Source organism: Rattus rattus, chromosome 16, assembly GCF_011064425.1.
Source record: "Rattus rattus isolate New Zealand chromosome 16, Rrattus_CSIRO_v1, whole genome shotgun sequence".
NCBI classification, from domain to species: Eukaryota; Metazoa; Chordata; class Mammalia; order Rodentia; family Muridae; genus Rattus; species Rattus rattus.
In genome coordinates, this window is record NC_046169.1 from 10,686,405 (window position 1) to 10,708,133 (window position 21,729).

Genomic DNA, 21,729 nt, shown 5'->3' on the forward strand with positions numbered 1-21,729 from the left:
CTCAGGCAACAGGCAGGAGGTCTTCAAATGCAGCTTACTTCTGGCTTGGAGCTTAGTACTACGGACATGACTGTCTGGGGAGCCGGGAAGATAGTTTAGGAGAGGAGGCGGGCACTCCGCACTGGTCCCTGATGTGTGCTGGGGACTGGTGGCTTCAACAGCAGCAGCCATACAGTGTAGCTTGGACGTAACCAACCTGATCACCTGTCTCCTCTGACTAAGGCCAAAGCCCGCTCTTCACTCACAGGGCCCTCTGGGCTCTTCCGACTGGCACCCGGCAGAGAAAGGCGGCTGGTTTTGTATCAAGGACAGGGCCTTCTCTTCTGGGGCTCTCTGTCCAAGCTGTTGCCAGTTGCCGGACCACCCTCCAGGAGGACCAGCACTGAGGCTCTGGCCGCCTAGAGGTCTCCTGTCGCACAGCCCCCATGACTGCTTCTGCAAAACCAACTCTCATTCCCACAGAGGGAAACAGTCAATGGCTCCTGCTCATGTGACCTGGTGTGGCGTATGCTAAAGTGCTGCTGGTCGCTGGTCTGGCATGCCAAGGGGGTCCTCAGCTGACACCCATGCTTTGGTTCTTGCCGCACTGTAATCAAACTTGGCACCAACTGCTGTCTGGAGACTGTCTCCTTTCCAGTGGAGAAGGGCCAGGGACCCCAGTTTCAGGTAGAAGAGCGGGTTTCCATTTTCAAACTGGACAGATCTTGGGGTTCTCAGGAAACTGAAGTGGGGGAATGGGAGGGAGAAGCCGGTGTGAGCACAGGTCCTCTGCTGCCTGCCAGGAACACAGGACACGTCCCGTGCCATCTTCTGCTGGCACAAACCATCATCCTCCCTGCTGAGCGAGTGGCTGACTGACTTCCCTTGGAGCTGGCTCAGGTCTCCTCCGATATCCGTTTGTAGCTTGCAGCTCTGGACTCGCCCAGTGCTGTGGGCACTGGCGCTGGGCTGACTTTCAACCCGAAGCACTTTGATACATCAACGTGGGAGCCGCCCATCCTTCTTGGAGTTATCGGGGACAGTGGCATGTTCAACGGGGGCTGTATGCGGGCAAGTGCCCCAGCCTGTTGTTGCTTGGCTGACTACAAAAGGGAACCTTAAAGACACGTGGCCCCTCCTGTGTGTCTCAGGTTTGAGATGAGCCCAGATTCCATATTTAGCTGAGAAAAATATTTAGGGTCCAAAGCCAAAGTAGACCTCCCTGACCCCAATTAATGCCACGACCTCTGTCGCCTTTGGGGAGAGGGTTCTGTACCCCAGCCTGTGGCTGGGAAGTTCTCGCCATTCTGTTTTTCTGGTCTATACCGGATCAGTCACAAACAGGAAGTCCGTGGACCAGCTCTCCAGGAGAGGAGCCTGGGTTTGCACTGTGCTTCTGTCCAGTCCTGGGGCTCGGGCTCTTGTTGTGGTGCTGCCTGGGATCCGTTCCTGAGGAGCTGGGCTAGACCTTCTCCCCCAAGAGCTGGGGAGAGGTGATGGCATGAGAGAGGGGTAAATAAACACACAGAACCCCCAGATTCATACAATCAAGTTGTCTGAACACGTTTATGTGTTTGTTTCAAACCATGGGAGGACAGAGATAAAAAGGAAATTGTCCGAGTGCGGCGGCCACCTGCACGAGGGCTGCAGGCAGTTGTGAGCTTTTCGACTCGGTCCTTGAATGCAGCTGCTGGCCACTAGGGCTCCTGTGGCGTGAGTTTCACTCCACCTTCCTGTAGGTGACATTCATTCGCCGGTCCCTGGGCCCTGAGGGCCGGTGGCTGCCATAGCTGTGGGCTGTGTGGTGGCTGTCCCACTGGGCTCCTCTACCCGGGACCTCTTGAGCTCGGGCTCCCCGCTGGAAGAGGCAGATGTGGTAGTGGAGATGGCTGGGGTCGGCGCAGCACTAGCTGCCACGGAGACGGCTGCTGTTGGCTCCTCAGGCCCTACCTCGCACACCCGGGTGATGACCACTGGCGTGGATGAACTCGCCTGGGCTGCCAGGAGCTGCAAGGGGCTGGTGAGGGCTGGGGTAGGAAGAAGAGGTTATTTAAGGGTCACCACTCATTGACCACTAACTGACCCGAGCAGTAAAGCCAGAGCCACAGTCCTTTCTCTGCCCGTTCCTCACACAAGCTTCTTTCCCTGCCCGCAGCAAGCTTGAGTCACACACCCAACACCCAACTGACTCAGGGCCCTTTCTCCTGCTGCCTCCGTCGCCCTGAGGATGTCCCCCTCCCCTCGTGTGCCCCTGTGATCCTAATGTTTTTATCACCTCGGTGGAATTTAGAATGGTAATGGAAACAAACCTCTGGGCATGTCTGTGAGGGGCTTCTAGATCAGGGGTCACAAAGAGGAAAGACCTATCCTGGCTGTGGTGACACCATCCTGGCTTCCTCTCCCTCTGCTTCCTGACTGCTGCCATGCCTTCCAGCCATGCTGGACTGAACCTTCAAAGTGAGAAACCCCTCTCCCTCTCTCCCTCCCTCTCTCTCCCCTCTCTCCCTCCCTCCCTCTCTCCCTCCCTCTCTCCCTCTCTCTCTCCTTCTGTCCCTCTCTCCCTCCCTTCCTTCCTTCTGTTGCTTTGGTATCTGGTATTTTATTATAGCAACAAAAAAAGTAACCACTATACCTGTGCACAAAGAAGCCCAGCCACCAACACCCACCCCGTGGGCTGCCTGACCTCCTCCTCTCCAGCCACCAGCACCCACCCCGTGGGCTGCCTGACCTCCTCCTCTCCAGCCACCAGCACCCACCCCGTGGGCTGCCTGACCTCCTCCTCTCCAGCCACCAGCACCCACCCCGTGGGCTGCCTGACCTCCTCCTCTCCAGCCACCAGCACCCACCCCGTGGGCTGCCTGACCTCCTCCTCTCCAGCCACCAGCACCCACCCCGTGGGCTGCCTGACCTCCTCCTCTCCAGCCACCAGCACCCACCCCGTGGGCTGCCTGACCTCCTCCTCTGACCTACACTGCCACCCTAACTGACATAGGGTCACCCTGCGGTGCTCTTTCTCATGCATGGTCTCAGTGCCTAGCACACAACAGGTGCACAGGACACTGAGCTGAGTGGATGGAAAAGCAGGCGCTCCCCTGAGCTGCACTGCCTCAGGGCAGGTCCCCGGTGCTGGGTTCAGGCTGAAGACAGGCTGGGGCCTCACCATAAGCATTGCCAGTCAAGCTATTCGTGGGTACAGCATGCTTCCCATTCTGAGTGACAGCCCGGACTGGAAGGTGGTGCTGCCCGATAGTCACTGGTGTAGCCGGCTGAAGGATGGTGACTGTGTGTCCAGGGACTCCTGGGGCCATCTGGCTGGCGACCGTCTGGATAACTCGGCTGGCTGCAGGGATTGTGGCAAATGCTATGGTGGGCTTCTCTTCCAAACCTGTGGGGCAGGCATCCAGTCAGAACCACGCATGGCCCCAGCCACCGAGTGCCACCAATGCTCAGCATGAGATTGGCTGAGGAGCCAGGGAATGGGGTGACACTGGGGGAGGGCTTCCCACAAAAACCCTTGGAAATAGGTTTAAGTTAACAGGGATTTAGAACATGCTGGGACTGGAGGTGGGGGACCAAGAATTTTAAGTCATCCTTGGTTACAGAGTGAGTTCAAGGTCAGTATGGGCTTCACAAGACTGTCACAAACAGCAAAAACAAAATGAAAATAAATAAAACCACAATTATACCTTCAACTATAACCAACGCAAAGCTAATCTGTCTGGTTGAGTCAGTCTGCTGTTAGGACTGCGACTGTCTCTTCTACCAAGATGTCATTTCTGCGAATGCAATGACTATTGCTCCGCTGTCCCTAGTGGTGCTGGGGACTGCATCTAAGGCTACACGCATGCTGGGTCTCTGCCACTGAGCCTCAGCCCCAGCCCCACTCCACTCCCTCTAAGTTTTTAAAGACGAAATCTAGTTAAGTGACCCAGGCTGGCCCTGAGCTGGCCTCCACCTCCCTAGGAGCTGGGAAAACAGGCCTATGCTACCAGGCCAAGCCGGTCTCCTTGATGGCGACATTAAAACACAAAGATGACACCGAAGCCGAGTACCCAGTGGGATGATGACCAGGAGATGCCACTTCCCACAAAACTGAGTGCACCACCAATGTCTACGCCATAGCTCCCTAGGACCAGAGTTTTTGGAAGTAGACAAGAGAAGCCTGCCTGTAACCTCAGCACTGCTGAGGCAAGGTGAGTCTGAAGCCAGCCCAGCCAGGGATACATATTGAGACGTTGTTTAAAAAACGAATAAACCGCCTCAGAGATAGCCCAGGGGTTAAGCTCATCCACACAGTGGCTCACAACTGTCAGCTCGAGTTTGAGGGTCTCTGAAGCCCCCTTCTGGCCTCTTCAGGCACTGTGGTACAGACACAACACACCCATACACACAAAATAATAATAAAAACAATCTTATAAATAGGTAAATTAGGACCGCATCCTGAGTGCCACCTTGGATGGAGATGACATTTAAATAAACAGCCTTGTGCCTCTGAAGGCTCTGTCAGTGAAGAAAGAACGAAGTCTGCAGAGAGAGCCCCGCTGTCCTAAACCGTCTAGGAAGACAGTAACCCAAGACCACCTCCCTGCTGGCCCAGGCTCACACTGCCTAACAGTGACGACCGTGCTGGGCCCCTGCTGGAACCCAGCTGTGGCCACATTACCTCTAGCCTCATTGCCCAGGTCCAGCACGGCTGTGCCTGCGGTGTCGTGGGAGGTCGCGGTCGAGCCTTGGCTCGCCAGGATGTACCCGTTGGCTGAGTTGGCAGAGGTGGTAACCACCCTCACCATGGTGACGGTGGGAGCCTGCTGGACCACGTGGATGGCGTGGCCTGAGGGCTGCTGTGAGGTCACTATGGAAGCTGGCATGTAGGCAACAGGCTTAGCCACTAAGTTGGAAGGTCGGGGAGGGACAGCCATAATCACCGGCTGGGCGCTGACAGGGGAGCCTGCAGGATGACAGAGAGGACAGTGATGTGGGTGGGTGGCACACAGTCTGTCACACTGTGGAGAGAATGAACCTGTGTCTCACCTGGGGCACTCTGGGAATAGCGGTACTCTGGAACAGAGGCTAACTTTGACCCCAAGTCGGGATCATGTGGAATGGGGGAGCCCTCTCGAGACAGGCACTCTGGGGTCTGCAGGCCACTGGAACGAGGGGACATCAGTCCAGGGTGGGTGGGGGAGGCTGGAGCACTCCTAAGAAGAGAAAGGGACACACCGACGTGGTACATCAGAACGGTTGAGGTGGTAAGGCACGTCCACCCCACGCCCTGTTCAACAATGAAGACACATCTTATGTCTGCCCTACATTTAATCCAATGATTCTATGAAGACAGACCACCCCACCGTCACCTCTGCCCAGCAGTTTCCAAGGTGCTCCTCACACGTCTGCCCTGTACTTCCTGGGATCTTCCCCATGTCTCCACGCCAAACTTGCAGGGGTGTCTCTCTTACCTCCCTACGGTTTTCCCTGGGATGAAGACCTAGCATTGCTATTTCCGCTCAGTGGGGAGCTGGGTAGGTAGGTAGGTGCCCGCCCCATTAAACAGGCTGAGGGGTGGAGGACCAACTGCTTCCTAGCAACCGCACACTCTGCAGCACACGCTGCCGAAAAGGTCCTGCCACCCTCCAGGAACAGCTCAGCCTACATCAGAAGAAAAAGCTCGTAGCCAGATGCGACAATGCTGGCCTGTCATCCTTGCTACTTGGAATGCAGAGGCTGGAGGATCTGAAGCTCAACGTCCGCTTGGGCTAGAGTGAGTTCAAGGCCAGTCTGGACAACGTTGACTCAGAGTGAAAAGTGAAACAAACAGGGCTGGGGTGCAGCTCCGCAGTAGGATGCCAGCCTTGTATCCTCCAGCAAGGTTCACAGCTTGTGGATCAATGGTAAAGCCCTGACTACCAGGATGAGGCTGTTGACTGAACCCCAGTACCACAAAAAACCCAGACTGTTATTGGACTACCACAGCGATGACTATGATATCTAAGAACTACCAAAGGGCAGTGTGGACAGCCATGACCACTAGCCAGGGGGCGTTGACAGGGGAGCCTGCAGGATGATGGGTGGGTGGCATGCAGTCTATCACACTGTGGAGAGACTGAACCTGGGTCTTACCTGGGACACTCTGGGAACAGGCATTCCTACCCAAGAAACCCCTCCCAAGCTCAGTGTGACACTGGGACAGAAGTACTAGGCTCTGCTCCCCTGTAGTCCTCAGAGTGCCTGCCACTTGCTGGCCACCTGACCAATGCTAGTGAGGAGTCTCTCATCTGCTGGTGACCACAGGCAAACTCAACAGCTGTCCTTAGAAGTACCGGCTCCTGTGGACTACACGTGGTCAGAAAGAACTGTCCAAATGGCCTTTACCTACCAGGCGGGTATAGCCCAGTGGAGTTGGTCTATCCAATTCTGCTGCCGCAGACAAGTTATGCTCCCAACACGGCTCCATTAATAGTAGAGGGAGCTCAAGGTCCCAATGTCAGCAGGGGAGCCTCTGGCCACTCAGTGAAAGCTCAGGTACCCTGCCCTTTGAACCAGTTATGGCTGGCTCAGCCTCCTACACACACGACAGAAGCAGCCAGCGGCCACCTCACTGACTGAATCAAGAAGCAATGAAGTCTGAGAGCTGGGCATCATGCTGGGCGTCACTGTGCGTGGCTGCACAGGCACCGCAGTACAGGCCTGCAAGGCCATCATGGATATGACAAGTTCCAGGCCAACCTGCCTGCAAAGTGAGACCTTGTCTTCAAATTAGAAAGAACCCAGCAAAGAGGGAGGGAAAGTATTGAAGGAGCCAGCGTGTCAAGGACACCACAAGGAAACCTACAGAGTCAACTAACGTAGGTGCTTAGGGGCTCACGGAGACTGAACCATCAACAGCCAGCAGCATGGACAGACCTAGCGCCCGTACACATGTAACGGATATATATGCAGCTAGGTCTTCACGCGCACTCCAGCATCAGGAGCCGGGCTGTCTCTGACTCCTGCCCACCTCTGGAGCCTTTCCCCTAACTGGGCTGCCTGGCCAAGCCTCAACAGGAGAGGATGCACCTAGTCCCGCTGCACCTAGATAACGCCAAGGTGGGCTGAGATCCACGGGAGGCCTCCCCCTCTCTGAGGTGAAAGGGAGGGGAGTATGAGAGGACATGGGGGGAGAGGGAGGGACTGGGAGGAGAGGAGGGAGGGGAAGCTGTGATCAACATGTAAAGTAAATATATAAATTAAAGAAGAGAAGGAAAGCTTAAGAGTCAGAGAGAAGCCATCCTCCAAGGAACAGAGCACGGTCCTAAGTACCGAGTCTCCCCAACTACTGGGACCCAGGGGTCTAGCCTGTAGACGGTGACAGGGAGCTTACCGTGAGGACAGAGGCCCAAAGGGGGTGCGGAAGCAGGAGACGCCTCTCTGCCTCCGCTTTCGGAATGCTTGTTCCACGAGCTTGGCTTCGGAGGCAGGGTCTATTCGCCAAAAGGAGCCCTTCCCAGGCTCCTCCTGGGACCGAGGGACTTTGATGAAGTAGCGGTTAAGAGAGAGGTTGTGTCGGATAGAGTTCTGTAGGAGACACAGAGAGACATCTGTGGGTCACAGCCACCAGGGGACAGATCTGGTGACAGCAGCAGGAACTGGTGACAGGCACCTGGCTGCAAGCAACCACTGCTGCTAGGGAATGAAACCCTTCGCTGCTCTTTGTAGAAGAAACGGACAGGTGAGTCCGGAATGGAGGAGCAGAGACAAGGCTGGCCCGGCTCAACCACATGAAAGCTGGGTATAGAAGCTCATGCCTGTCACCTCAGGGCTCGGAAGACCAAGGCGTGAGAATCATGAGTTCAAGGTCAGCCTGGGCTATACAGTGAGCCCATGGCTCAAAAAGGCTCCTTGCTAAGCTGGGGTTGTGGTTCAGTTGGGGCAGTGCTGGCCTAGCTCAAAAGAAGCCCTGGGCTCTGCCCCCGGCACCACATAAAATGGGCATGGTGAGTGTGCTCTAATGTCAGCACTCAGGAAGTAGATGCAGGAGGTTCACTGATGGCTGCACACACAGTTCAGAGTCAGCCTGGGCTACACAAGACCTTGTCTCAAAAGAAAAGAAACAAAAGACTCTCCTGGATAAGTTAGCCAGCAGAGAACACTAATTACAAAGAAAAGAATCAAATGGTTTAATCCGTGCCAATTATGTGAATGCAGGGCCTCACCGCCTCTTCGGAAGACAAAATGCACAGAAGCCGCGTGTGGACGCTGCATGTAATGGTGTGTGTGCTGCTACAGTCATGGGGTATTGTTAGACTGTGCAGGAAACACAGACACTACCAGTGACAGGCCACAGTGATGGCTCCCAGCACGAGAGGCTGAGGCAGGAGGACTGCCTAAGCTATAGTATGAGATGTTGCCTCAAAACAGCTTAAAGAAAAAAATTGCAGGCTGGAGAGATGGCTCAGTGGTTAAGAGCACTGACTGCTCTTCAAGAGGTCCTGAGTTCAATCCCAGCAACCACATGGTGGCTCACGACCATCTGTAATAGGATCTGATGCCCTCTCTTCTGCGGTGTCTGAGGACAGCGACAGTGTACTTATATATAATAAATAAATCTTTTAAAAAATTGCAATCAGGCATGGAGGGAAAGCAGTAAAACAGACCATTCACGTTAGGGCAGGATGAGGCTCAGTTGGTAGTGCACGCTTAGCATGCATGAAGCCCATCCCAGCACGGCACAATCTCGGCATGGTGGTGCACGCCTGCCGTCCTAGCACTGTGGGAACAGAAGATCATCCTTAAGAGGTTTGAGGCAGGGGTTGGGGGATTTAGCTCAGTGGTAGAGCGCTTGCCTAGCAAGTGCAAGGCCCTGTTGGTCCCCAGCTCGAAAAAAAAAAAAAAAAGAAAAAAAGAGGTTTGAGGCAAGCCTGGGCTCCATGAGACCTTTTCACAGAAATAAAATGAAGACAGCTCTGTAACGGCTCTGGTGCACACAGAAGTGCCCTGATACTGCACGTCACCTGCATACAGTCCCGGGTGTCTCCTGACTGTGGGTAAATGTGAAGCACTGAGTCTGCCCAGGCTCCCGGGGCCTCACCTGCCAGCCCTTGTCGGCAGTCCTGTAGTAAGGGTAATGTTTGGTGATGTGGGCGTAGATGCCACTTAGTGTTAGCTGCCTGTCCTGGGCCGAGGAGATGGCTTGCACGATCAGCTGCGCATAGGAGTACGGTGGCTTCGACTCGTCCTGGAAGGTAGAGTTCACATAAGACAGAGCGATGGGGGAGCAGGACAGAATCTCCCCACCCAGGCCACCCACTCCCAACGCAGACCAAAGTGGCTGCATTGAGTCACCCTGGAAGCTCGCCCGCCTCACCCACCAGCGTGCTTGTTGAACAACGAACGATGGCTGACTGCATCTGTTCCCAGCTATTGGAAGGCTGAGGCAGGGGGACCTGGATTTTGAGGTTAGCCTGTGTTATGGTTGAGGCCTTGTCTCAAAAACCCCAAACAACAACAAAAGGAATTCAGAATAGTGCCCTGACACCATGTGATACACGGCTGTACTCCCGCACCTCTGAGTGTCAGGCCGGCCTCAGCTACAGGGGTCTCTCAAAACAAGGGAAAACACAAACCGAGGGCCTGGGGAATGGCTGAGTGTACAGAGATCCTGCCATGCCAGTGAAGACCCGAGTTCGGATCCCAGCACTTGTGAAAACGGAAAGACGTGATGTCACACACTGTAATCCCCGTGACTCACTGGCCACCCTGCCTAGTGAGCGCCAGGTTCAGTGAGACCCTGCCTGAAAAGATAAGGTGGGAAAGAGTTGAGAAAGACACGGTGTGGGCCAGCACAGCTGCACATGTGTAACTGTATGTAAACAGACACAGAGGAAGCAAAGGAGAGAAAACAGGTTCCGACTCACTGAATTCTCAAGTTTCTTACTCCCCAGCACACTGCCAGCCACCAGAGGGAAGGGAACAGAGACACGCAGTTAAAGAAAATATGGCTGGTCTGGTGGCACAGGCTGGCCACTGTAACTACGAAGGAGGTGGAGGCAGGACAGCCAAGTTCAAAACCTGCCGGGGCTACTTAGTCAGACTCTGCCCCAAAATAAAAAGCAAAAAGGGTTGGCGGCATAGCGCGCTGAAGAATCACTCCTGGGTTCGATTCCCAGTGCCATCAAAAGAGGGCGGTGAGTGGGGCAGGTGGTGGCGGCGCGGCCTCTTAGTCTCTGCATCTGGGAGGCAGAGGCTCAGTGAGTTCGAGGCCAGCCTGGACAGAGCAAGTGCCGGAACAGCCAGAGTAACACAGAGAAACCTGTCTGGAAAAACGTAAAAAAGAGGGTAGGTACAAAAGAAAGACAAATGTGTCATTTTAAAGGCTGCTACTAAACTCTGAAAATGTCTCACTAGTAGTGGACGGAACAAGGAGGACCTGGGTGGGGGACAGGATTCTGGTTCGCTACAGTGACAAAGCTCACGTTTGAGAACTGACGTGAGTAGAAGGGTCCTTCAACACAGCCATGGGCTGCAACTTTGAGTGCCCCAGCTGAGCCACCCTCAGGACCCCTAACAGCGTGTCTGGGGTTCAGACCTTGGGGCTGTCCCCACCAGACGTGTCTGCCTGCTGCTCGGAGGCTGCCTTCGCGGCGAACTCTGCGGCCAGCTGAAGGTCGGAGGTCACATTCTGGACGAAGCGGTAACTGGACGACCCAGCCCCTCGAGGACTTGCTGGACAGGAGTTGGGGACACTAAAGAGAAGAAAAAACACAGTCAGTCTGTGACCCTGGGAAGAAGGACTTTGGGTGGGGACACTGTCTCCAAATCACTATGGATGATGGATGGAGGGTGTTATTTCTGCCCTACTGGCCACATCACTGGGCAACCAGCTTCAGAAACTGGAGAAATACAACCAAAGAACCCAAGAGGGGACAGACGTGCTTTACTCCCCTGAGGCCAAGGCCAAAGCTGCAGGAAGCCGAGTCCCCAGGCCAAGAGGATCCAATAAGCAAACCCAGGCTGCTCCGAGCCGTAAAGGGATGGCTAGTGAGAAAGTGACCACAAGAGGGCGCCCTAAGAACAGGCTGGATGGCTAGTAAGGCCACACAAGGGAGCTTAAAACATGCTGTGGAGGTGAAGGGGGGTGGTGGTGAGGTGGGTTCTGCTGGCTGGCAGAAAAGGAGGCACATAGAATTCTCTGCCACAGGCCATCAGCTCCTCCACCGTGACCTGCCACCGGTAATGGTAGCACAGCTGTGGGCTGTGCAGAAGAAGATACGGCCAGCACTGCCCGGAACCCAGGGTTGGGCTGGTTGGCTGATCAGCGAGCTAACTGACGAAGAGAGGTTCTAGCAGGCCTGTGAGACGGCTCAGCATGTGGAGAGGCTTGCTGCCAAAGAAGACCACCTGAGTCCAACCCCAGGGATCCACACGGTGAAAGACTGACTCCCACGGGTTGTCCTCCAACCTCCATGTGTATACTGTGGCACAGACAGACAGACACACACACACACACACCACCACCACCACCACCACCAAATAAAAATAATGTAATGTAAAGGTTAAAAATAAAAGAAACAACTTTTCCTTTAAACAGGGAAAAGTAATCAAACTCTGGAGAGGATGGGGGTCCCGTCACTGTCCTGCCCCCTGCCCCCTGCCCCTGCCCTCACGGCAGAAAACCTGTCACATCATTCCACCAACACCCATGGCTGCAAATGACAAGTGTCAGGCCACACTCTCTGGCATGGCTGCTCCCTGCCTCTCCTCAGGGAGGCCTGCACAGTGTGCCTCAGGCCTGGGATGTGACCCTCTGAGTGGCTGCTGGCTTGATTACCTCTTTCTGAGAGCTGCTCAGGACTGAGCAAGGGACAGCAAAAGCTCCCTGGGGCATGATGGGAGGATGAATTCCTCCTGGGGTCACGACCCTTCTGTAGGAAGGAGGGGCGCGCACTGCACAGAATCCTAGAGTCTCTAGTTTAAGGATTCATATTCTCTCCTTCTGAGCACCTCAGGCATCTGGTCATTTCTGAGCTTGCACAGCTCTTCCGGTGGCCTGCTGGCTTCCTCCCCGCACCTGTATTAGCAAGCTAGGAGAGGCCCTGAGAGGAGGGAAACAAAAACTTTCTCTGCTGTTCTCTTTCTTTTTAATTAAAGGGGGTCTTGATATATAGCTCAGGCTGGTCTCAAACTCACCATCCTTCTGCCTCACTCTTCTAAGCACTAGAAATATGATAGGCATGGGTCACACGCCTGGCTTGCATCTCTCTTTTCCTTGAGACAAGATCCCAGTGAGGTCTAGGATGGACTGGGATGTCTATTGTGGCCACGTGGGGATGCCCAGGCATGCACACCACACTAGTCCGAATTTAATTCTGAATCAAAAATATACACCCAAGTACAAGGTGGGGAAGCTGAGGGGATTTTACTCCAACATCCACACACTCAAAAATCAGGTTTCTCTGTGCATAGTACTCCTTTAATGTCAGCAATCAGGAGGCAGAAGCAGGCAGAGCTCTGTGAGTTCGAGACCAGCCTGAGCATAACGGTAAGAACCTAGCTTAAAACCAACCAAATGGAGATTTTTAGGAGCCAGGTTTCAAAACCAGACTTGGAGCAAAGCATGGTCAGGAGAAATGTGGCATCAGGGTGAGAGCTCATCACTGAAGAGCCACCAAGCAGTGCCGCCCTGCACCAGGCATGGCATGGTGGACCTGGGCCCATTAATGACCTCAGAGTTTACCCCAGTGACAAGAAACATCCACAAGACTGAGAAGTCACTGGGGAACACACCTCCTAGTGACAGGCCATGGCCACCCAACATGGGTGGAGGTCGGGGGCTGGGAGGGGAAGCTTGTCCTTGTGTGAAGCCAAGGAGATGGTGGAGCATCAATCCTGGGTCTATGCAGTCTCCCTGCCCGTTCTAAGGGCACAGAGAACAAGGCTGTGTCATTTTCTCCCAAGGAAGTGTCCTGTACACCTTTACTTCCAAGGGCAAGTTCCAGAGTCAAGGTCTTCGTGGCCCACAGGATGGGTTTAGGGGAAGAGTCACACAGGGTGTGGCAAAAGCCCACCTTAGAGACAGGAAAAGTCAAGACAGACCTGATGGTTGTAGGCCTGTCGTCCCAGCTACTAGGGAAGCTGAGGCAGGAGGATTATAGCTCAAGGTTGGTCTGAGATAAGAAATGAGTTCAAGTCCAGCCTGGGAGACTGAGTGAGACTCAGTCCCGTCCTGGTCCTGTTCCTACTGACCCCTGTCCTCCCCCTCAAAAAAAAAAAAAAAAAAAAAGAGTCTGAGACTGAGAATACAGTTCAGTGGCAGAGCACTTATCTAGAAGTGAGGGGCTGGGCTCTGGTCAGTGGCACAGTGTTTCTCTAGCATGTGAGCCTCTGGGCTATCACGGTATGCATTTATGTCCCCCAATACTTCCCCGACACCCCCCAGAAGGCAGCCTTAGCTGATTGAGCCTGGCTCCCGCCAGTGAGTGATCCCTGTGTACTCACTGCTGGGATGTGTGGTGAGTGCCCCCGACTGTAATGACAGTTTCCCAGCAGCTTCTGCAGGGCAGATGTGCTTCTGATCACTCTTTTCCTGACCTCAGAACAGCATGTTTTCTCAATACACCCCACTGAACCATCCTTGCAAGCAGGCTACCAGGAGAGAGCTGCGCCTGAGGCAGGGCAACCCTGATGCTGGGGCTCAGGTCTCAGCCCACTGGGACCACCGGGAGTCAGGTGGATCCCTGACCCGAGTGAGCGGATATTTACAAGGGTGAACGGCCTGTGTTTAGGAGATGGAAGCTAGAGAGTCGGAGCCTATAGATCAGCCTATTGTAGCAAGACCAACTCTGCCTTTAAAACCCAAACAAGGGGCTGGAGAGATGGCTCAGCGGTTAAGAGCACCCGACTACTCTTCCAGAGGTCCTGAGTTCAATTCCCAGCAACCACATGGTGGCTCACAACCATCTGTAAAGAGATCTGATGCCCTCTTCTGGTGTGTCTGAAGACAGCTACAGTGTACTAAATGAATAAATCTTTAAAAAAAAAACAAAAAACAAAAACCCAAACAAACCCACCTCAAAAAGCTGTCCTCACCCCCCCCCCTTACACACACACACACACACACACACAAACACACACACACACACACACACACACACACACACACACACACACACACACACGTTGTGGGCCTGGTGGTGTGCACACTTTGGAGGCAATGAGAAAGCCTGAAGGCTCTGAGTGCCTTGCAGCTCCTGGGGACTGGCCTGGCCCTGGTCCGTTCCAGCAGCAACCTTGATAATCTCATGCTGGCCCTGGGACAGCCTGGGCCACACCCTGGAACCTGGCTTGCGTGACTCCCCAGACACGCCGCCAGACACCCCTGCCTGGCTCAGGTGTCCAGGGCCCCTGACAGGCACAGGCAGCTGTTCAAACAGTCACTTCTCCTTCCTTTACTTCTCTCTTCTGTCTTTCGTTTATATAGGGGAGGGAATGTGCTAATCTTCTCTGTATTATTCCCATTTTAGAAGCGTGCCACAGAACCTAGGCCTCAGTTTATTTCTTTGGCTGAAGGAGGTCTTGAACTCCACTGCACTTCGGCATGCTACTGTGAGCAGATTTCAAACTGAGAACTCTGAAGAAGACGTACTCCACATCCCACCCCACCCCATCTACCGCTGTTCCTCAAGCCAACACCTTGACAATGTTGGTAGCAGGGCCTCTCTGGTCACTTTCTTCCAGTGCCAGCCAGTGTGGGGACCCTAGAATTGCTGGGTACAGGGGAATAGTACTGGGGGTTGAGGGTTATAGTCTGTAAGGGCTGCCAGGGCCAGGGCGTGAACCTATCACAGATGGTAAAATGCTGGCCACAGAAGTATGAAGATCTGAATTTGATGTCCAGAACCCATGTCGAAAAGCTGGGTGCGGTGGCTGGCACTTGTAATCCCGGCAAGAGGAAGGCAGAAACAGGAGGATCCCTAGGACTTACTGGCCAGCCAACCTAGACTACTTGGTGAGTTCTAGGTCAGGGAGAGCACCCTATGGACACTGGAGAGAGTTGGTACCGAAGGTTGAAGTCTGCTCCCTACACACATGGGTTTGGTCACAGGCTTGTCATGCCCGCTACTCAGGAAGCTGAAGTGCATGAAGTACACTGAGAACTGCAGTGATGTGAACTCAAGACCAGCCTACATCAAGTACTTGCCTAACGTGCTAACTCCTGGGTTCAAGTTCCAGTTCCCCAACAGTTTTTTAAGAGGGACCAAATCACCATGCTGGCTAGGTGGTCTTTTTAAAAATACCTCTCCCTTTCTCAGGAAGTAAATGAAGAATGTTCCTTAATAATTAATAATTCAGGACGGAGAAAGGCATGTATGAGTCCAGGATGAGGAGGAAGATCACTCGTGGGTCAGGAGGGCCTACCTAGAGCTAGGGCCAGGCTGGGGAGGCAGCATCCTGCCAAGAAGGGTGCAGGACACAGAGCTGAACCAAACAGAAAAGAGGAATTACAAACTCGAAGAAGGGGAAAAACGAGACACAGTACAAGGAAGGAAATGGCTGGGCCCCATAATTATGACACAGATACAATAGGAAGTGCTGACAGGAGCTGAATCAAAGATGATGTAATTTTATTGGGGAGAGGGAGGAAAAGTGAAATCCAAATGTCCCTCTAGGAAGTCCAAACATGAGAGCTAGAACCAAAGAAGAGGCAGGCAGCCACCCACACCCATGACTCAGGAGGAGACTGGCAAAGGGCAGACGATGCGGGAGAGGCCAGAGGGGTCTTGGGGGAGTCCCTCCACTGTAGGAACCACACAACCACCATTGTTTACTGCTGTGTTTGAACAAAACAAAAAGGACAGAGAAGGAAGATCTTCAGAGGCAAACAGTATAGACTTATCTTCAAGAATGTTTGTGCTGGAGAGATGGCTCAGTGGTTAAGAGCACTGATTGTTCTTCCAGAGGTCCTGAGTTCAAATCCCAGCAACCACATGGTGGTGGGATCTGGTGCCCTCTTCTGGGTGTCTGAAGACAGCTACAGTGTACTCATATATAATAAATTAAGAAATCTTAGAGAGAAGAGAGAGAGAGAGAGAGAGAGAGAGAGAGAGAGAGAGAGAGAGAGAGAGTGTGTGTGTGTGTGTGTGTGTGTGTGTGTGCTCTGTGCAGGTGATTGCAGGCAAGCCTGACAGACAACCCAAGTTCAATTCCCTGAACCTGATGGTAAAAGGGCACACCATTGTGTGTGTACATACCCACACTAATAAATACGTGTTTAAAAAAGACTATGCTCTCCTAAGGTAAGTGTCACGAGCCACTTCAGACCAAGTGGAAACACCCTAATATTAGGTACTCTTTTAAAAAAATGTGTATATGATATGTGTATATGTAATTATATATATGTATGCATTCATGTGTGCATATCCATGCTCATGTGTGTGAGTACAGGAATGTGTATGCCATAGTGCATGTGTGGAGGTCACAAGATGGCTCAGCTAGCTGGCTCATACAGTGTCTATCTTTGCGTGGGTTCTGGAGATCTGAACTCAGGGCCTCACCAATGACCACCCCAGCCCAGTGTTAGCTACTTTTATGCAGTCTTAAGACAGGAGAGGAGAGGGAGCAAGTGCCATACATTTGTGAGGTGTCTGATACTGGATCTGGGCTCTTTGGCCTCTGCCAGATCAGTTCTGTTTTTCAAAGGCTTCAACAATGGGACATCTGGAGAGGGAGGGCTGTCCAGTGCAGACACAGTGACCACACAAAATCACTCAGCAGGCTGATCAGACAGAGCCCAGGTGGTGCTACCCAGGTACGCCTCAGATGCAGCCGCTGGGATTCCAGGAGAACTGGGATGGTTCCCATCAAGCTTGACTCAAACTCAATGTTGCAGCACCCCAGGTGGCCTGAGAGGGCACACAGACAGTAGGGACAGGCCAAAGGAACATGGGAGGCCCTAAATCCTCTGGTGGGGAAACCAACAAGTTGTCAGACAAAAAAGAAATCAAGGCCTGTTGGTGCAGACGGGGACAGGAAACAGCAGACCTCAGTGTCCATAAATGCCCAGAACACTCAATGTCACCTTGAAGTTCTAATGAGAACACAGGAAGCTTAAACACCCCGAGGAAGCATCAAAGTTTGCCAGAAAGACAAGCATTCGGGAGGCTTCTTTTCCAGAGGCAAATGTGCAGAGACCTCCATGAGTACCTGAAAGCCCTAGACAGCACAGAGCCAGATACACACCGTTGCTTCCTACATCCCTACACACATGCGCGCGTGTGTGCATGCACACACACACACACACACACACACACACACACACACACACACACACACACACACACACACACACACACACTGTACTGATGGAGCACAGACTCTTGTGCATGTCAGGTTAAGTGATCCCCCATGGAGCTTCATCCAGAGCCCCAGTGCAGACTGGGTAATCGAGCCGCCCACCGGATACACTGGGCAGAGTCACTCACAGGGGAGGAGCTATGCAGCGCTGCGCTCGATTGAAAACTTGTAATTTGTTCATTTTCTGCAGTTTTCCACTTGATATTTTTGGACTGTGTGTAACTGAAAACCACAAGCAAGTGAAACTAAGGCTGGGTGTGGGGGTGGGGAGGCATGGGGCGGGGCGCGGTGGAGTGCTAGACTTCTGATGCAGACTGGGGTGCCCTCCAAACGCAAATCTCCGAGAGCACAGGAGACTGGAGCTAGCCTGTCATGAAGTAGAAGTGCACTAAAGATCCGAGATTTAAGGGGCCAGCTCTGCAGTTTGATGCGGACATTTCCTTCATTCCGGGCACTTCTGTTAACTTCTGCATCTGTGTATATGTAGGGGGAGGGGAGGGCACAGTACCGCACAACACGGATGTGGAAGACGGCAACTATAGGGACTTTGCTTTCCCCTTCCACCATGTGGCTTCTGGGACTCCAAATTCAGGTCTTCAGGCTCAGCAGCGAGCACCTTTACTCACTGAGCCATCTCACCAGCCTTTTCACCTTAATTTTGAGACAGGGTCTGTCACAAGACCGAACCCTGAGCTCCTAGTTTCAGCTAGACAGACTGGCCTCAAATTTGCAATCTTCCAGCCTCAGCCGCCAGAGTACAGGGAATACCGGCAACGCCGGGTGCGGCTACTCTCATGGCTGCTATAGCAGTTTGCTTCAGTGTAGTCCCATGGAGCCTGCTTTAGCCTGAGTACCCTCAGCAAATGATTAACCAGCTCCCTGCTTTCCTAAAAAAATCACTTGCTCTTCACAGAAAGGAAGGTCAAAACACTGCCGAAGCTGCAGTTTCTTTCAAAGAGCTCATTCATTTGCTGGGCGGAGCCCCCGGGCAGGGACAGCCCCCCTCCCCCCTGCCCCCCAAAAAACCCAAAAAACCCAACGTACTCACAACTCAAAACCACAGCGGAACAACCCGCCCTGGGAAATAAGGTGCCGCCCAGCTAAGTGAAGCCGGCCTGGTGGGGGTGGAGTGGAGGCAAAGGGACGTGGGGCAGGTACCAAGCCTTGGGATCTGCTCCATAAAGGGAGGAGTCTCAATTGGGAGGTCCCGAGCCTTCGGTGCCCAGGTTGGCCAATAGGGACCCGCTAGCAAAGCTCACCAAATTAGGCAAGCTGATCGCGCAGGGCGGGGCCCACGGCTGCGGGCTGGGAAGTCAAACCCTTTCCCCAAGCCTGCCCCACCCTGGCTCTCCCTGCCTGGGAGAGGAAGGGCAGGGCGTGTTTGTAAACATGTGGGCTCCACCCCTACATAGAAACTCAAACTGAGAAAGTCTTGGCAGGCGAATCTTCTGCGGCTGCGGGCCGCCCGGCTTTACAAAAGCTCAATGGAATTCCTCAGTGTGGAGATAAACGGATGTCAACAGAGATCTTTTGTTGCGATACTTAAAGGCCCAGGGAGTCCAGAGCAGGTCCCAAGCCACCATCAACAGCGACCACAGACCCGAGTGACCAAGGGCCCGTGGGAACTCTGAGGAGCCAAGGGCTTGCTTCCTCCCAGCAGTACCAGGAATGTGGCAGACACAAAATTGGGTCTCCAAGGAAGCACTGGGGACACTAAAGCACTGGGCAGGCGGTGGGGTGGGGTGAGGGTCTTTATGGCCACTGTGCTACCCGACCTCCTCCCAGTGTCTTAACCCGCTGGCTGCTGTGCTGTTTTTGAGAGAGCCTCACGTGGCTGGGGATGACAGGCAGCTTTGGATCCCCCAGCCACCACCTGCCCAGAGCTGGGGCTGGCATGGTGTTACCCGTGCTCGAGGGCTTCTTGGCCAGACACACTCTACCCGACCAGCCCCTCACTACTCTTTTTATCTGTACTGTTAATGAAAACACTCTATGAAGCCTGGCGTGCTAGCTTGTGCCTTTAGCCCCAGCTCTGGGGAGGCACATGCACACAGGACGATTGAGGCCAGCTTAGGTAGTGAATTCCAGAGTTAACAAAGTGAGGTCCTGTCTCAAAATCAAACAACACTAAAAATTAGCCTATTCAACCCCACAATTATGTACACTAGTACTGGATGTTGAACTGGGAGCCTTTTCTTTCTTTCTTTTTTTTTAGTTTTGAGATGAGCCTCACTATGTAGGCCTGGTGTTTCTACAACACATAATGTAGACCAGGCTGGCCTTGATGTGATCCTCTGGCCTCTGCTCCCAAGTGCTGGGACTCCAGGTGTGGGCTGCCGTGCCAGCCTGGCTAACCCAGGACCCCATCCGGGCTCCTTAAGTGCCTGTCCTACCCTGAACTCATCCCAGTCCTCCTCTTATTACAGGAGAGCAGGGTACCAATGAGTTTTGGCCCTACTCAGTAGCCCAGGCTGGCCCTGAACATATGCTTTCAGGGCTGCCCCACCTGTTCCTCATGTAAGCATCATGTGCTTGTTCAAAACCACCGGGATTTCCCATGTCAATAACAGGCTACAGTTTCCTTAACTGTTGGGGAGCCATGGCCCTGGCGGGAGGGGCTTTGTGAGGAACTTGTCTCTCGCAGGGACAGAATCTTTACCACACAAACACCTGCAATCCCAGCATTTGGGAGGCTGAGGCAGGAGAATTTCTGCAAGTTTCTGGGAAGCCTGGGTAACAATGAGTTATGAAGCAGCCTAGCTGCAGTGAGACCCTGTCTCAAAAACCAAATCAGGGCTCTGATGGTGGTGGTGGTGGTGGGAGAGGTCCCTGCCATCAAGCCCGGCTACCTGAGCTTGACTGAGCCCCAGGATCCACATGGCAGGAGCGGACCAAAGACTCCCACAGTTGTCCTCTGACCGTCACACGCCCCTCCCAACAAATGAATACATAAAGAAAGCAATATCATTTTAAAAAGAAACAACATCAGAACAAGTCACACACATGGGGCTCCCCGCTGCTCTGACCAGCCCTGAGCTCTAAGAGGAAGCCCGGAGCCACATCCAAGTTCAACACTGGGAGACAACGGATCGTGTGCACGGAATGTGGGTGTTAGGAACAGGGCAGCCCCCGGCCTGAGAAGAGGCTGGGGAAAAGCAGTCTCTGATGAAGTAACATGGCGGAAGGACAGCTAGTGGGGGCTGAGCACAGGCCCCTTGTCAACTCTCACCACTCCCTTCCCCAGGCCGCTGCCCTTACACGGCTTCTCAGCCGTGAAGACGGATGAGGCTGCTGTGATGGGACCTACCCAAAAGAGACACAACCCATCGTCCACATGTCTAGAACCATGATGGGGTTTGCGAGCTCCCAGGCTGTACCGCTCGCTGGTGTTAGGAAAGAGGACAGACAAAGGACCTGTGTACATACATTACGTGGTAGGAAACAAAGTTCACAAAGGCAAACCAAGGGAGACACACACACACACACACACACACACACACACACGCCTGTGCTCAAGTGCTCGCACTTATTCCTGCTAACACTCTTAACCAGCTTGGATTTCCACCAGGAGGAAGGACATCTTCAGATGTCATCCCTGACCTTCAACCTCCAGAACTGAAAACCAAAATCTCCCTTATATCTAAACTTAAAAAGGAGTCAACTCCAGCCAGGTATGGTGCTGCACACCTGTGATCCCAGCTTACCAAGGAAGGAGGAGCAAGAGTTTCAGGCCAGCTTGAATATCCAGAAGCTTCAGCATCAACTAACTGGGGGGCTAGGCTATGGATGTGGCTCAGTGGCAGAGCCCTAACCCAGTGTGGCGCTTGAATAAGAATGGCCCCTAGAGACAGGCTCACGTATTGGAATCCTTGGTCCAGGCGGTGCAATGTTTAGGGAAGATTAGGAAGGATGCCACTAGGCATGGGCTTCAAGGCTGCAAAGGCAACATCAGGTCCAGCTGTCCCCCATCCCCACCTCTGCCTCTGCCTGCACATCTAGCTACTGCCCCAGTGCCATGCCAGTCTGCTGCCCCTCAGCCATGACACCTGCGGAGTCACCCTCTAGGACTGTAAGCAAGCCCCTAAGTAAATTCTTTCTTATATAAGTTGCCTTGGCCATGGCGTCTCGTTACAGACAGAGAAAAGTGTCTTAGCGTCTTAGTTAGGGTTACCATTGGTACTACAAACACCATGACCAAAAAAGCAAGTTCAGGGGCTGGGGATTTAGCTCAGTGGTAGGCGCTTACCTAGGAAGCGCAAGGCCCTGGGTTGGTCCCCAGCTCGAAAAAAAAAAAAAAAAAAAAAAAAAAAAGCAAGTTCAGGCCAAAAGGGTTTACTTGGTGTACACTTTCATATTGCTGTTCACTACTGAAGGGCGTCAGGCAGGAACTCAAAGAAGGAAGGATCCTAGAGGCGGGAGCTGATG

At 53.4% G+C, this 21,729-nt stretch overlaps 1 protein-coding gene across 1 annotated transcript in view; it reads right to left on the reverse strand.

The window, feature by feature from the left end:
* Nucleotides 1-1,517: 1,517 nt before the first annotated feature.
* Nucleotides 1,518-21,729, reverse strand: part of Foxk1 (forkhead box K1) — a 58,414-nt gene continuing 38,202 nt past the window's right edge. Inside the window, 7 exon segments of the mRNA XM_032886726.1 lie at nucleotides 1,518-2,006; nucleotides 3,140-3,364; nucleotides 4,643-4,927; nucleotides 5,011-5,177; nucleotides 7,337-7,530; nucleotides 9,044-9,190; nucleotides 10,541-10,697. Of these exon segments, the coding sequence (XP_032742617.1) occupies nucleotides 1,726-2,006; nucleotides 3,140-3,364; nucleotides 4,643-4,927; nucleotides 5,011-5,177; nucleotides 7,337-7,530; nucleotides 9,044-9,190; nucleotides 10,541-10,697 (1,456 nt within the window). The 3' untranslated portion in view covers nucleotides 1,518-1,725.